This window comes from Saccostrea cucullata, unplaced genomic scaffold, assembly GCF_032062105.1.
Source record: "Saccostrea cucullata isolate Sc308-1 unplaced genomic scaffold, CSIRO_AGI_Scuc_v1 ctg726, whole genome shotgun sequence".
NCBI lineage: Eukaryota > Metazoa > Mollusca > Bivalvia > Ostreida > Ostreidae > Saccostrea > Saccostrea cuccullata.
This window is the reverse complement of record NW_026925651.1, coordinates 172,584-189,688: the sequence shown is the minus strand read 5'-3', so window position 1 is coordinate 189,688 and position 17,105 is coordinate 172,584. Positions and strand designations below refer to the sequence as shown.

The 17,105-nt window shown below is 35.3% G+C and overlaps 1 protein-coding gene across 1 annotated transcript; it reads left to right on the top strand.

The window, feature by feature from the left end:
- Positions 1 to 176: 176 nt before the first annotated feature.
- On the top strand, positions 177 to 16,816 carry LOC134269505 (myb-like protein X). Its single transcript, XM_062751712.1, has 11 exons — positions 177 to 253; positions 1,538 to 1,688; positions 3,512 to 3,723; positions 4,054 to 4,253; positions 9,383 to 9,582; positions 10,865 to 13,950; positions 14,022 to 14,093; positions 14,471 to 14,601; positions 14,796 to 14,861; positions 15,409 to 15,482; positions 15,821 to 16,816. Exons 1-10 carry the CDS (start codon positions 206 to 208, stop codon positions 15,446 to 15,448), a joined length of 4,206 nt encoding a protein of 1,401 aa, XP_062607696.1. The 5' UTR covers positions 177 to 205; the 3' UTR covers positions 15,449 to 15,482; positions 15,821 to 16,816.
- Positions 16,817 to 17,105: the final 289 nt, after the last annotated feature.

The window sequence follows — 17,105 nt, the reverse complement described above, 5'->3', positions numbered from 1 at the left end:
TTGAAATAATGTCCATGATAACAAAAAACATGATATAAACAAATGTTGATATTTTAAACTTTTTTCATACAATTATACACAACACGGTCAAAACTGATAATTTAAAATTAACAATGGATCCGCGCCTATAGCAGTTAGTGCTTTCCAGTTCCGTTTTCAAATTGACCAATGAAATTAAAGATAACAAAGAAGCGGAATATTTGATATGGCGACCGATGGCGAAGATTGTGAGACAAATTGTAGAAGCAAGGAGGTGAGTGTCAATGTGTCCAAAAGCGGACCTAATACAGAAAATCTAAGGATTTTCTTTTTTTTAATTGTTAAAAGTTATCGATATGCAGGTTTATGTTTGCTATGAAAATGGAAACTGCCTGAGTCAAGAACCAAATTTAAACTGCATAAGAAAGACAAGGGATTGCTCCCGGCTTGCAATAATTATTTCTTTAAACAGGTAATATACAAAATAATACCTCTTTCAGATATGTTTTGGTATTTCGTGTATGATTTTTTTTAGAAGAAATAATTATTACCAGCCAGAAGCAACCCCCTGTCACTTCAAAAGTTGAAACGTGCATTTTACATAGTACATAGTACATACATAGTACAATCACTACATTTGTTTAGAAACGTAGCTTTATTATTTCAAGTTATAGACAGTGTGCAGTGCAATTATGCCTAATAAAAAAAATCTTACGTGTCTCGGGACAAGCCCTCTAACACCACAGTTGGAATATGTGATTTTTTGAAATTTAGTCCCTTCCAAAATGATACAAAAGAGGTTGCACTGAAAATGACTACAAAGAAATCATTGATAAATCAAAAGAAACCTTTTTGTGATTTTGATTGCTTTTTATCCTTAAAATCTTCCATATAAAGACAAAAATTCAAGTAATTTCCTTAATCTTTGTTCTCGTTTCAAATTTATACACCATGTTCAGTTTTGAGCTCTCTGGATTGTTTAAACAGATTAATTTTTATCATAAAGATAATTTTTTAAACAAATCATAAAAATGAATTCTATTGTTAAGGATAGGCAAACAAAAAAAGTGATGTAACATTCTATTTAATGATGCCCAAAGGCCCTGCATGTAATCAAGAAGTTTTAAAAAACTCTTAATGTCTTTTTTAAAAAAAAAATGTTGAAATATAAAATATATGATCCTGACTGACACTGAGTTAAATTATTTGTCAACAAAAGCTTCACCAAAAGTTATTAATTTGTCCTGCAAAAGTGTAGTACAAAAGTTATTGTAAAAGAAACCTATTATTTGAAATTCTCCTGCTAAGCTTTTAGAGAGTATAGTGGTTTGCTGCTTATCTTCGTTCCTCCAAATTTGATGGAGAGAGGAACAAAGCGTAATCAGCCTTGGGTTACCTAGGATGGTATTTTCATTGGAGAAGTATCTGGTTTGTCACAAAGTAAATGTTGTTTAAAGCCCTAAAATCTAGCATTTATCATTTTTAAAATTTTATTTCAATTACAGCCTGAATCATAGATAATTAAAAGATCTCTTTTCTTGACTTTTATTTTCTGTAGGAGATGGAGAATTTGGATGTGTCTACTATTGCCAGTGTGAAAAAGCGAAAACGAGGCTTGAAAATGATGAAAAAGAAAACGCCACTGTTAGATTTGATTTCATTCTGTAAGGCAGAGACAATTACTTCCCTTACAAAAAAGCAAATCTTCAGTAAGTGTTCCTTGTGAAATGTTAAAAATCAACACAATAATTTGACTAAAATGACATCTTCAGGGTTGTCGCTAAGCATGGTGTTGGTTGCATCATCCACCTTTTCAAATTTTTCCCACATTATTTCATAAAGCCCCCCTTTGGTGAAGGCAAAGGTCTATTTTAAATATCCCCTTCTATTTCAATTCTTAGGGACAACCCTGCATCTTACAAAATCAGTTTAAGCTATTTCTGAGATGCAACCTACTGAGAGATATTACAATTTGATATATTCAGTTGTAACTTAAGGTATATTTTTTGTTAAATATTGTCATTTATTGTATATTTTGGATAAGTACTCATAAAGAATGACTCAAAATCGCTGATACAAACACAATTTTCCTTATCTTTACACAATTGTGCTATTCTTTGCACTTAGGGGCAGACGCTTTGGTTAATTAATTAAACCTTTATTATAATTTATCAGATGTAACCATGGCAAAAAATATCTTATTTTACGTAAAATATTTTGAATAATATTTATTGAAAACATCAAGATTGCAAATTAATACGCGTAATTTATTTGTACCTTTTTGCACTAAAATGAACATATTTTGGCATGTTTTATTAAAAAATTGAATAGTGAATGGAAAACATTTTCTTAAATCAAGCTTTTACGACTTACATGCTGATCAGTCACAAGTATCGAGTACTTTAAAATAATGAAAGAAAAAGTTCGGGTCAGTGATGTTAATTTGAAATATTGGTCAGAATATGTGATTTTCATAAAATGGTGTTAATTTTATAATGACTTATTTTACATATCTTCATTTTTTGGCAAAGTTTGATGAAGGAAGGTGTAAAACTTGTTCTAAAAATTTAAATTAAGACCTATATTAAATATTCCTAGCAATGTCATAATGGAAAATATTCTCCGTAAAAGTATGTGAGGCTAAAAGTCCAAATATTAAATCTAATAAATGTGCAGATTTGCAGAATTATCTGCTAAATATCCTTCCACCACAAAAATAGTCCCTCACAAATCTTGCTTCTTTGTAGCTTTATGAGCAGTTTTTTTGTTGAATGTTAAAACATTAACATTGTTGAAATTAAATATGCTATAAAAACTGAATTTTGATAAATAGTTTGTAAGTAAGAGGTTCTGCGTGAACTTTTCCAAAAAGTTGAGGAGTGACCTACCTTAAAATAAAAAAAATCATTTTCATGAGATCTAGCTTTGGTATAGCTTCACTAAAATGTTCTAAAAACTGCTTAAAAAACGATAAAAGAGAGCACGTGATTAAAACATTAAAAAATGTTTTTGCGACATTTTTTGTTGCTACTTTAAATTTATTTCGTGTAAAACTTTTCGTGCTTTTAGAATTGTATCCTATAATTAATGTTTAACTCTTATTTGTGAACTTTATTAAAAAACCTTTTAATGGTCTGAAACCGTCCTGTATTTAATATTGTAATGTCGGTTTAAAAGAGTTTCATTTTGACGTCCGTAAATGGTAACCACAAACAGCCATTTGTTAGCATGGAAAGGTAAGTAAATTATTAGGAATTGAAGTTAAATGCATGATTAATTATCAAATACCATTTTAAGAGCTGGTGAAAGTATTAAATACAAGAAAAAATGCCCGAAGTCAGCGACAAAAAATCGTCTACGTAAATCAAAGGTTTTTACAATGCTTGGATCTGTAGCTCTCTGCTTTATCTGTCGGAATTTTCTCAAGCAGAGAGCTACAGTTCTGCAGCTAGCTTTGGTAATTCTGGGCTTTTGGTCAATATTGATGAACCTTGTATTCAAAATAATTTTTTTTAAATCCGTTTCCTTTCAGTAAATTCTGTACAGAAGCAGTCCCTGAGGGCCAATAATCGGGCCCTGGCCCTGAATCTAGAGAGGGTCAAACAGGAACTCAGAGCGGCCCTGGAAGTCAATCACGAACTACGCAAAGAAATCCAGGAGAGGGAAATGAGGATCGTCATGCTTGAGCGAGTGTCGGGACTGAAAAACGAAGAAATCGAGGAGGAAGTGCTCCGAAGAGTAGAGGTTGTAGCTGTTTAAGGAAAAAGTTTTGATTAACGTCACTATAACTTTATTGGGTATTAAATAATATGAATATGATGTATGATGAGAGATAGCTCCTGTTGAAGAATGCTGCCTTTCTCATTGAATTTTAAAATTTTGTGCCTGATTTTTTTTCCTTGTTTTTGTTAATTTAACAACATTGAAATTTATATTTCCCAAAGGTAGAAGTGTTAATGCTCTCATATGTCTCGTATCATTTTGCCAAGAAAAAAGTACCCTTCAATTTAAGGAAAATTAACAGGTTGGAATAGAATAATATTCAATGAAAAGATTTATGCGTTCTTTTTTTAGCAAAATCACGAGACATTGAGGGGTTTCCTGACCAGTATGGGGGAGAACCTGTTTGCGGTCAGCCATAACCTGAGTGAGGCTCTCCATCACTGCGTCCAGTCCTCCCGGCGGTCAACCATCGGGTCACGGAAGACATCCTCCGTCGGCAACTCTTCTAACGCGGACCTAGAAGTGGACGTCAACGGACCGGCTTATCAGAGGTAAATACGGAAAAACACACTTATAAGGAAGTGGCAGAGACTGACGATTTTGATTCGTTAAAGACATAGTTTGTTATATCTGTAAAATGTGCTTATAATGAAGTAAAAGGGACTGACGATTTTGTTTCATTAAAAAAAATAATTTGTTACATTGGTAATATTTACAATTATAATCAAAGTTAGAAAGAATGAAAATCACTTTGCTGTACAATGTAAGCATTAATTCGTTAAACAGGTTGGGGGGAAACGTAAATTCCGCTATAATAGTGGTATCTCACTATTATAGTGAAATTACGCTATATTTCCTGCCGTGTATACCCTCAATTTCATCCGATGCCATGTAAGGCGTTTGAACCGCAAGTCATGGTGGGTATTAAGATGAACAAAAACTGTCATGCTTTTATGTTTTGAATTTTAATAAATTTTCTACCGTTGCGTTTAATAATGCGAGCACTCTTTTTTTTAACGGAAGTTGCATTTTTAACATAGCAACCGATGATTGCGGGGATATTTAAGCCTGTTTGAATATCATTTATTGCTTATTAATGTGCACAAATTGATGCTTGTTGCGATTGTCAACTTAAACTGGAAAGGGTTTATTTAATTAAACAAGAAAAGGGTTATTTGTGTCTGCATGGTTACGGGTATGGAGGCTCGTTATGGTAAACAGAAAGACCAATTATTATCGCAGCGGCCGATCTTTTTGTGCATGGTTGTATTAGATAGTGAACATGAGAAATGAGAAGTTATTTTTGTTATAATTCAGTATAATAATTCTTTACTGATAACATTTAGAAAATCATAAGTAAAATATTTTTTAAATACTTAATAAACACATTTAAAATGTTATTGTTATAATGTTTCAATTTCATTGTCATTTCTGATCAAGATATTTAATAATATAGACTATATAAAAAGAGTTTACAAAAGGTACTATATACATGTAGATATAAAAAGAAATTATGACTTTCCGGTCGCATCATAACGACTGGTACATAAAGTGCACGGTTAATGAAAAATTAGAAAAAAAAGTTTAACTCATAAAAAAATGTTTTGAATATGTTACAGCTGTGAATGCTGCGAATGATATGAGGATAATTTTGTTTCCTTATTTTGCACAGCGCCTTTCAGCATACATATACCCTATTCTGCATAAATCATAGGGATTATCATGCGATCAAGATCCAGGGTGCACGTGGTTCGGTCATTTTTATTTCAGACTGTCTTCAAAGCAATGTAAATAAATATTTTTTTTAAATACTAGCAGTAAGTACGTACATAGATATTTAAGTGCATTTGCTCATCAAATGGATTCATCGATGTAATAAAGTCCATAGGAGTCTGAAGGAAATTGAAAGTGGGGGGCTAATTCAAAGTGGGGGGGGGGGCTAAACCAACAAAAAAGGTAAACCCCAATTTTCAATACATACAAAATGTACTATCTTTGCAAAAAAAGTGTGGGGCTAAGCCCCCCCCCCCCCCCCCCCCCCCCCCGTGAAAGATTCTGACGCATATGAAGTCAGTGATAAAAGATTTGATTGAAAATAAAAATATACGTTTCTCAAGATTCTAGTTCAGCTTTGAATATCTTGTACTTCCATTGCATGGATATGCTTTCAAAATTGTGAAAGTACTTTATCAAATGCTAAATTGTTTGTGGCCGATTTGATGCTTTACATTAATTTTTAATTGTGAAAAATATGAATTCAGTCAAAAATATTTTAGACACTTCTTATGCCGAATATTGAGCAGTGGTGATTGGCTATTTGAAGTTTCCTAGTGGTTTAAACAATAATACAATGGCATAAATTTAAAAGCCTGAAAAAAATAATACTTTAGTGTGATTTTTAGCTCACCTGAGCTGAAAGCTCAGGTGAGCTTTTCTGATCACATTTTTGTCCGGCGTCCGTCTGTCTGTAAACTTTTCACATTTTCGACTTCTTCTCAAGAACCGCTGGGCCAATTTCAACCAAACATGCCACAAGGTATCCTTGGGTGAAAGGGATTCAAGTTTGTTCAAATGAAGGGCCTCGCTCTTATACAAGGGGAGATAATTGGGAATTAATGAAAATTTGGTGGCATATTTTAAAAATATTCTTTTTGTGACTGTGCCAGGAAAGATAAAACTTATGGGGAAACATCCTCAGGTAGTGTAGATTCAAGTTTGTTCAAATCATGACCCCGGGGGTAGGGCGGGGCCAAAATGGCCGACCAAAGTTTTTAAAGATATATATAGGAAAATTCTTTAAAAATCATTTTCTTAAAAATAGCAAATCCATGATTGGTCATGGGACTACTTTTGGATTTAAACTTTACAATTAAAAGCAATTTTCTACTTTTTCCTACCCTTAGTGCTCAGATGAGCGATGTGGCCCATGGGCCTCTTGTTTGCTACATACTTTCAATTCCTAGAATATAATTAGATATAAATATTTTTCATAGAACAAGAAAAAACTATAGCTATTTCTCTCAGATTTTAAAGTTAAATCATTCTTGTCTATGCGCATAACCTAAACAAGATACATTTGTGCGCAGTTAAAAAGATTAATAAATCATAATTATTTGAACGTGTTACAGGCACTCTTGTCAAACATTCCCGACACCAAAATAAATTAAGTCTTTTTTTCTGAAATAAACAATTAACCGGCCGAATTTAAAAATTAGATATATTTTCTAGGATCGTTTTTATATAAGTAAATTTTTGATTATTTATTATAAATTGATTTTGTAAAGAGGATAGAAATCGAGTTTATCATTATACTCTTTTTTATGTTTGCCATAATGTGTCTTTCCGTTTACCATAACGAGCCTCCATACCCGTAACCATGCAGACACAAATAATCTTTTTCTTGTTTAATTAAATAAACCCTTTCCAGTTTAAGTTGACAATCGCAACAAGCATCAATTTGTGCACATTAATAAGCAATAAGTGATATTCAAACAGGCTTAAATATCCCCGCAATCATCGGTTGCTATGTTAAAAATGCAACTTCCGTTAAAAAAAAGAGTATATTATTAAACGCAACGGTAGAAAATTTATTAAAATTCAAAACATAAAAGCATGACAGTTTTTGTTCATCTTAATACCCACCATGACTTGCGGTTCAAACGCCTTACATGGCATCGGATGAAATTGAGGGTATCCACGGCAGAAAATATAGCGTAATTTCACTATAATAGTGAGATACCACTATTATAGCGGAATTTACCTTTCACCCCAACCTGTTAAAAGCATGTTTGCTATAAGCATTCTTAACAGTATAAAGAAATGAGAGACCGTGGTCACTGTTAAATTTAACCTTTTTAGCTCACCTGAGCCGAAGGCTCAAGTGAGCTTTTCTGACCAAAATTTGTCCGTTGTCTGTCGTCGTTGTCGTTGTCGTTGTTGTTGTCGTTGTCGTTGTAAACTTTTCACATTTTCATCTTCTTCTCAAGAAGTACTGGACTAAATTCAACCAAACTTGGCACAAAGTATCGTTGGGTGAAGGGGATTCAAGTTTGTTCAAATGAAGGGCCACACCCTTTTCCAAGGGGAGATAATCATGAATTTGTTAAAAATTAATGGCATTTTTAAAAAATCTTCTTCTCCAGAACCACTGGGCCAGGAAAGATGAAACTCATGTGGAATCATCCTCAGGTAGTGTAGATTCAAGTTTGTTCAAATCATGACCCCCGGGGCAAGGGTGGGGCCAAAATGGCCGACCCAAGTTTTACATAGGAATATATAGGAAAAATCTTTAAAAATCTTCTTCTCCATAACCACTGGGCCAGGAAAGATAAAACTCATGTGGAATCATCCTCAGGTAGTGTGGATTCAAGTTTGTTCAAATCATGACCCCTGGGGCAAGGGTGGGGCCAAAATGGTCGACCCTAGTTTTACATAGGAATATATAAGAAAAATCTTCTTCTCAAGAACCACTAGGACAGAAAAGATGAAACTCATGTGGAATCATCCTCAGGTAGTGTAGATTCTAGTTTGTTCAAATCATGACCCCTGGGGCAAGGGTGGGGCCAAATATTCCCAAGTTTTACATAGGAATATATAGGAAAAATCTTTAAAAATCTTCTTCTATCCATGGGCCAGGAAAGTGAAACTCATGTGGAATCATAATTCTAGTGTAGATTCTAGTTTGTTCAAATCATGACCCCCGGGGCAAGGGTTTGGCCGACCCTAGTTTTACATAGGAATATAATGAAAAATCTTAAAATATCTTCATCTCCAGAACCACTAGGACAGGAAAGATGAAACTCATGTGGAATCATCCTCAGGTAGTGTAGATTCAAGTTTTTTCAAATCATGACCCCTGGGGCAAGGGTGGGGCCAAAATGGCCGACCCAAGTTTTACATAGGAATATATAGGAAAAATCTTTAAAAATCTTCTTCTCCAGAACCACTGGGCCAGGAAAGATAAAAATCATGTGGAATCATCCTCAGGTAGTGTGGATTCAAGTTTGTTCAAATCATGACCCCCGGGGCAAGGGTGGGGCCAAAATGGCCGACCCAAGTTTTACATAGGAATATATAGGAAAAATCTTTAAAAAAATTCTTCTCCAGAACCACTGGGCCAGGAAAGATGAAACTCATGTGGAATCATCCTCAGGTAGTGTAGATATATTTTTTCAAATCATGACCCCTGGGGCAAGGGTGAAAATGGAAAGTTTTACATGGGAATATATAGGAAAATCTTTAAAAATCTTCTTCTCCAGAACCACTGGGCCAGGAAAGATAAAACTCATGTGGAATCATCCTCAGGTAGTGCAGATTTAAGTTTTTTTCAAATCATGACCCCTGGGGCTAGGGTGGGGCCAAAATTAAATTTTATTCTTAGGGATATATAGGGAAACCTTTTAAAATCTTCTTTTCAAGTACTTCAAAGCTATGATTAGTGATATTTATATGGAATCATTCTCAGGTAGTGTAGATTCTAGTTTGTTCAAATGATGAACGCCTGGAGGGGGTGGGGGGGGTGGGAGTAAATTCAAGCCTGATATGTGCTCAGGTGAGCGCTGTGGCCCCTGGGCCTCTTGTTTGTAAAACTGATTTCTATTCTATTTTATTTTTTTCATAAAAGAAGTTTGTCTGTCTGTTGTAATGAGAATGCTGAATGTTTTCTGGATGTCTTTTTCAGATCAATTTATGCCCAGACCAAGGGCTCCTCCCTGTCCCTCCCTAAGGAACCCTTACCCACATCAGAGGGGATCCCCACGACAACCCTCCCCCTGTACGCCGTGAGTTCACACGACATGAGCGTGATCGCAGAACAGACGATGAGTCTGGAGGATGTGGAACCGCTCACCGATCTCGACTCAGCTCTACTCAACATCAGTGGTAAAATAAACTAGATGTACAGTCAAACATGCTTATAGCAAAATGCCAGGGATGGACGATTTTGCTTCATTATTTATGTAATTTGTTATATCCATTTAGTTGACAACATATTTTTAAGTCATGGGGAATGAAAATCACTCAGTTGTAAGGGTCAGTTCTTTATAAGCTTGTTCGCTATAAGCGTGTTTTAATGCATTTAGTAGTGTCAGCGATTTTTTTCCACCCTTTGGGAAAGAGTCCGGTACCGGTTCAATTGGGAAAAATAACATCGAAGAAAAAGAAAGGAGAATTTTCTCTTAGTTATGCAAATGCAACGTATATTGCGTTTATTTCAACTTAATTACCTATTACTGATTGTTTCAAAGAATAAACACCAAGTACTTATTGTTTTTTATATCAACGTCCCTTGTTTTCACATTTTCATGCTTTCAATTTGTCAAAATGTATGACACTTCGCTGTCTGAACCACTGGTCCCGCCAAATTACCACTTTCTCTACTTTCGGTTTAAGCGGAAGTAAAGCAATTAGTCAACTTGTACAATGTTTCATTTAACATCGTAATCTTTCGCTTCACAGTTGAATTGGGAATTTTTAGTCACAGAATTGGGAAAAATTAACGGTTTTTTGCATTGGGTACGGTGCCGTTTATCAGTACCAGTTATATATAAGGGAAAAAAACGCTGAGTGTTGTTAGGATAGTCTCCAAATATCGAAAAATCATTGATGAAGACAGCAATTTGGAAACAGTTGATATAAAGTTTAAAGATCAATAGCTCTAATTTTTTTTTTTACCAAACTGGTTTATCTTTTACATTATTAAAGGACTTAAACCTCTTTCTCTTGAAAATGGCATACAAATGCACCAACTATGCATGCTTTGATGTTCTCAAAGATTTATATTAAAGTATTATTCTCATTTCTGAGGATATACTGTAAATGTATTACAATTGGCCTGTACTATATTTGGCGGAAATTCAATTTTCAACAAGTTAGCGTAGATTTGATTTAGGGCTGTCTGAATTTGCTAGTTATAAAAGTTAATATACAAGACAGTTAGCGATGTACTTGAATTAGCGGACTCTGTTTTCCACCAAAATCGCTAAATAGAATACACTGCTAAATGTAATACGCTTACAGTATGCTACCAATTAAATTTGATAATTGATAACAAAATTTGATCCAATTTTGCAACACTAATATTCAGTTGAAGTATTAGTTTTTCTTTGTACTGCTTTTGCTTCATGCTGATCTGTAAAGATGATAACTGATTTTTTTTTTTCAGATGAGCTAGAAGAAGACTCTGGAAAGTCCCAGAACAAGGAGAGAGAAGAGAAACCCAAGTCCCAAGTGTCTAAACTCCCTCAGCGTGTACCAAGGAAGGAGAGAGGAACAACAAAGGTGCCATCAAACACAGATAATACAGAGGCTGGGAAAGGAGTAGAGGTTATGACTGAGAAAGAGGCAGTGAAGATCAAGGAAAACGGAAAGGAAAATGGGAAGGATGGAGAGATTGCTGTTGAGAAAGAAGTGAAGAAGATCAAGGAAAATGGAAAGGATAATGGGAAGGGTGGAGAGGTTGTGGTAGAGAAAGAAGTGAAGAAGAGCAAGGAAAGTTCAAAGGAAAAATCTAAGACATCCAATAAGGAAATAAAAACTGGCAGTTCTGTAGAGAAGAAAGTGAAATATAAGGACACGGTGGATAGAAGGGGAACATTTGTAGTGTCTGATGTTGGAGATCTAAATTATGAAACTAATTCTTGTCCACCTGCAGGGAATGAAATGGATAGTTCTGATGATAGAAGGAAGACTTTTGTTAAGCCACAGACTTTAGTGCCAGAGGAGCCCAAGGACAGACGGGAGACCTTTGTGGTTCCTCCGAATTCCGAGGAGAATTCCTCCGAGGACCCAGAGCCGATGGAGGCTGAGGAGGACCACACCAGGTACTTCAACACGGACATGGAGATGACAGAGGTATATAACTTCACACAGCAGATCTCTACCGATTCCATCAGTAGTACCAACGAAACCTCGGGGTCTAAAAGTGAGGAAAATAATGGCAGCAGGAAGGGAGAAAAAGGATCGCAGAAGGAGAGTAAAATCAGAACAGAGGATGAAAATTGTAAGAAAGATGGGGAGAATCCCAAGAAAGCTACTGAGAAGAAAACAGCAGAGTCTGTGGGGAAGTCCAATGTGGCAGTTTTAAAGAGTAAACTGGAAAAGATGAAAGCCAGTGAGCAGGTAAAATCAGGGAAAAAGTCAAAACAGGAAAAAGAAGAAAACTCAGAAAAAGCTGAGGAAAAGGAGGAATCTGAGGACCCTGGAAAGAAAGACAGTGAAGCAGCGGGGAAATCCGTTGTTGAAATGAGAGTATCCAAACCTGGAAATTTTGAGTATCGTGCTTCAAGAAAACTGGATGATGGAACACGGCAGCCTGTTCCTCAGAAACCGGTTTCCAGAGCCAGATCAAAAGGGAAAGTGAAACTAAGTAAGGCCACCAGTGAAGTCATCTCAACCATCTCGAAGACCCCGGGTAAACCAAAAAATGTGTTTGACTTCGGGGACAGAACTCCTACGGTCACCCTTGATGTTAAATCTTTGTATAGTGAGCCCAATGAAGAAAAAGAAGTGAAAGAAAAAGAAATGGAAAAGTCATCATCTAAGGATGAAAGTAAAAAGGTTAAAAGTAAAGAGGATGAAAACCAGAAGGTGAAGACCAAAAAACCAGCAAAGGAGCCCAAGCTTTTGCCAGATAACCCAGTATATTATGTGCCAATGGCCAAAGGGTCACCAGCTGTAGACAGGGTACCAGTCAGACAATCCAGAAGGTCAAGGTCACGTCCTCGAACCTATAGAGAAGCATCATCTGATGAAGAAGAGGAGAAGGAAGAAGAAGTCAAGTCAAAGGTTAAAAGACAAGGAATGTCAAAATCCAGAAAAAGGCAGAGCAGTGGAGAAGAGGTAGAACAGACAGGTCGGAGGACAAGGTCACAGAGTAGAGGGAGAGAGAGAAGAAGAGAAAAACTAGAGGAAGACAGTGACTATGAGCCAGCAGCAGCTACTGAGCAAAACAGATCTAGAGGCAGGTCAAGGAAAAGAAGGGATAGTAGTTCAGATGAAAAGGTCAAGGTCAGTAAAGAGAGAACTAGCAGGTCAAGGACAAGGAAATCGGCTGCACAAGAAAAGAAAAGTAATGATAAAGCTGAGCAGGAGGAAACAAATGGAGAGAAGGCTGAGGATACAGAGGAGATAAAAATTGTTAGGAAAACAAGAAGTAGGTCAAGAGCTCGGTCATTGAAGGAAAAAGTGGAAGAAGGTGGGCATGTAGAAAAAGTGGGTCAAGATGAGTTGTCAGAAACTAAGGTTAATGAAATTGATTTGGAAAATCAACCAAAATCTGTTGAAGGTGAAATTTCGTCTGACATTGAGACGTCACGGAAGTCCAGTAAGTCATTCTTAGAATCCCTGAGGAAGTCTTCAGGATCCAAGGAGAAGGGAGAGGCAGAGCAGACAAAGACCTTCCTGGCCTCTCTGACTGGGAGTAAGGAGAAGGAACAGACGTCAGGAAGGAAGGAGCAGACAACAAGGAGATCAGGCAGACAGGCTGAGGTGCTGGTGTCCGTCAGCTCCGACGATGACGCAGAGAGGGAGATCATTCCAGGGGGACAGGAATTGTCTGTAAATGAATCCTTGGTGGAGGTTAATTCTGGCAATATTGATGAAGATTCTTCATCTTCTGTGTCAGCAAAGAATAGAAAAAAGAGAAAACATGAAGAGGTAGATGAAGATAAAGGAGAGCTGAAGGAAAATAAAGCAAAAGGAAAGACAAAATTGGAAGAAAAGAAAGCCAAAGAAAGGGTAGAATCCAAAACTAGCAGTTCCAAAACTGAGGCAAAGAAGAAAGAAGAGGGGAGCCAAGAAGATATGTCAAAAAAACATGGAGATAAAAAAGACAAAAAAACAAACTCGGAATCAGTGACTCCCACATCGGCTGAAAGTGTTGAGGATCGTTTATCCCATTTTGTCAGAGAACGAGGTCACACCAAACCTGCCATTGTGGACGATAATGATGACATTACTTTTTCCGATTTTGACAAACTCTATAAACATGTTTCAGCCAAAAGAGCCACGGAGAGCAGTAGCGGTGTTAAAGTTAATAACCATGAAGAGACAGAAAAAGAAGAAAATGATCCAGCAAAAGTTGATCACAAGACCCCTCTCTTGAAAACACCAGACGTGCCAAGGAGAAAAAGTCAGAAGTCGGCGTTGAAATCCAGATCTAAGAAAAGCACAAAGAAGAAAACGGAAGACAATCAAAGTGCCAAAAAGTCAAAATGTCCTGAAAAAACACCAAACAGCCAACACTCAGAGTATATCTTTGCAAAATATTTATGTGCCTACATACTCTAAATTACTACATTACTCTATACATATCTTTTTAAGAATCAAAAAGTCATAAGCAATCAGAAAAAATGAAAGACAGCCATTGTTTGGAAAAAGAAAATAATGTTGAGGTAAAAAAAAAAAAAAGTAATGTAGATAAAAATATTTTTGTGATACCTTATCTTTTGAAAAATACCATAGATACTTGGAACAAAATTTTCTGATAATTGCTTTAGGTAAGCTTTGCTCATAAAATTATGACGAAATTTTAGCAAGTAGAAAGTCTGGTCTAATAGCATGAAATTACAGTTCTCGTGAATAAAAAGTGATTTACATGATAGATTTCAGTATCAGCAAATTGTATTTCAGAAAAATATGAGTTCATTCTTTTCATTTAATAATACTAAGTTTTACACGTGTACATTGTAACCAGCTTTGTTTGAATATATTTCAAAGATCTCTTACAGGTTTCGATAGTTTAAAGAGAAGGATTTTCCTGATTTTTTAGAATGTTAGCAGTAAGGAGAAGCTAGCTCTGCTGAAGAAGAGGCTGACAGAGATTGGACACCGGAAACCCTCCATTGATCCACTGTCTGATATCCAACTGGCCCAGTCCCTACCCTCCTCACCTAATTCTGAGTAAGTCATACATCCAACTGGCCTAATCTCTATCCTGCTCACTCTTTTCTAAGTAAATCACAAGCTGCATGTGTTTGCCAGCAAATATTAATATTTAAAATGAGCTCAGTATTTTACCAGGTGAATTAAATATGAACATGACTATCACAAGAGAGAGAAATTTTTGCACATCTGATTTGTTTTTGTACTTACAGAGAACCAGATAAAAAGCGACCAAGGCGAGGGGGGCCGGTGTCCTATAAGGAGAAACCTCTAAATAGGTCAGTATAGAGAGAAACCTCTAAATAGGTCAATATAGAGACAAACCTTGAAATAGGTCAATATAGAGAGAAACCTCTAAATAGGTCAAAATAGAGAGAAACCTCTAAATAGGTCAATCTAGAGAGAAACCTTGAAATAGGTCAGTATAAAGAGAAACCTCTAAATAGGTCAATGTAGAGAGAAACCTCTAAATAGGTCAATATAGAGAGAAACCTCTAAATAGGTCAATATAGAGAGAAACTTCTAAATAGGTCAATATAGAGAGAAACTTCTAAATAGGTCAATATAGAGAGAAACCTCTAAATAGTTCAGTATAGAGAGATACCTCTTAATAGATCAGTACATGTATATAATTATCATGCATGAAAACCAATTTACATAAAAAAGCCATTTTAATCCTTATAAGAAAAGTTTTTTTTCCATAAAAGTTCAAACCCTCCCAGAGCTATGTACAATTTAATATAGGTATATTTTTTTCATCATTCTATTTACCTTGTTATCAAGCTATTATTAGATAGTTTGTTCATCTTCCTTTTTTCCTTGCAGTAAAATACGCAGAGGGGATGCATTCTTTGACAGAAGCTGAAAATAGTTTGACCTTGGGATGCATGCAATGACAGGTATATCTCTATACATAACAAGCAGATACTGTGAAATCGCTCATTTTTGTGGGGGTAGACTTTTCGTTGTTTTTGAGGCATGTAGAATCCCCAGAAATTATGACTACCACAAAATTTAAAATTGCATTACTACTTAACATTCTCCAACCAGGAAACCGAGTGCCCACAAACCAATATTTTTCCTCAAACCTAGAAAATTTGACCCCCACAAAAATATGTGATTTTACAATAGCTGATTGCCAAGTTCAATGTCCTAGAATTTAGAAAGTGTGTTCATGGTGTTAAGTAGTTAATTTATCAATCCTGAATTTATAGAAATGATATATAACTCATTTTAGATGGATTTTGTCCAAGTAGAGCTGGCCCGGCAGAAGTCAACGCAAGTACTTGCTTCCTTCAGTCTCCAGAGGATGTAGGAGTTACCTCCCTTGTCACAGTAAAAACAAAAAAACTGTAGTGGAGTGTCCATATAAAAAAAAATGTGAAAGCTGAAGATATAAACAGAGTATATACAAGTTTTACAACAAAAATATGACTGTACCTTATAAGTGTAAGGTACTTTCTGCATGCATTTTTTATTTTGTGATTATATTTGTTTAATACAAGGGAGTTTTTGCTTATTTTACATGGCTTCTCATGTGGTAGTATTAATTATGATTGTGTGTGTTTAACACAAAAGATAGTGAAAGTTGATGCAATTGTAGCCCAAAGATTGTATTTCCTAGTACATGTAGCTCTAAAACTTTCAAGATTTCCTGTCATTTCTTCTTACTATGATGCTTTCTTTATCTTTCAAATATTGTATTATTTATACATATATCTTTTGTATAATGTTGTGGTATTGAAGCCATTTATAGTGCATTGTATTCTAAATTCAAATTATGTCTGTAAATTTTGTATTCTTCCAAAATGTATGAAAACAGGATTTGCCCCATGAGTTAAGTGCTACAATTGTATTTCTTTTGAACTGAATGTTTGAGTTAAAGATTTAAAAAGAAAAGATAATCATTGTATGGTCCCGTCCCCTTTGACTAGAGATTGTAAAATCATACATTCTGAGACTTTTTGGTTTGCTTTTTTGGGGGTGGGGGGTCTGATAGACATTGTATTGTCAGATGATTTTATCACGATATCTTGGCCATTTTAGGATTTTAATTTATTTTTTTTTAACTTGTTTTAAAATGAGAGATTGTCAAAAATTTTAATCAGCTGATTTTCACCAAGAGTCCATGAGTATTGGAATGTCAGTATTGAATAATTCATTACATTATTTCTGTTTTTCTTATCATGATGGAAAATTGCAAATAAAAGACATAAAAGAAGTCAATATATAATATTGTGTTATGTTTCATTAATGAAATGAAATATCAATCTTCACTGTGTTTAACATACAAGGAGCCAAAACAGACCATATAAAAAGTTTGCCGTCTAAAAATATTTATTAAGGTTCATGAACCCTCTGCTCACTCATATAAAATGTTGCTTGAACCTTAATGATTTTCCAAAAGAAATGTATTTTATTAGTAAAATATAAGCAATTAAAGCATAGCTTGCGGTGCAAAATTGGACAAAATAGGCTTTTCAACTTGACAAATATATAAAGGAATAATAGACATGTCATTA

Excerpts from the sequence above, each read along its gene's own strand:
- LOC134269505 (XM_062751712.1), top strand. The coding sequence starts at position 206 with ATGGCGACCGATGGCGAAGATTGTGAGACAAATTGTAGAAGCAAGGAG. Across the intron at positions 14,094-14,470 it reads AAAAAGAAAATAATGTTGAG|AATGTTAGCAGTAAGGAGAA; the intron begins GTAAAAAAAAAA and ends CTGATTTTTTAG. Across the intron at positions 14,602-14,795 it reads CCCTCCTCACCTAATTCTGA|AGAACCAGATAAAAAGCGAC; the intron begins GTAAGTCATACA and ends TTGTACTTACAG.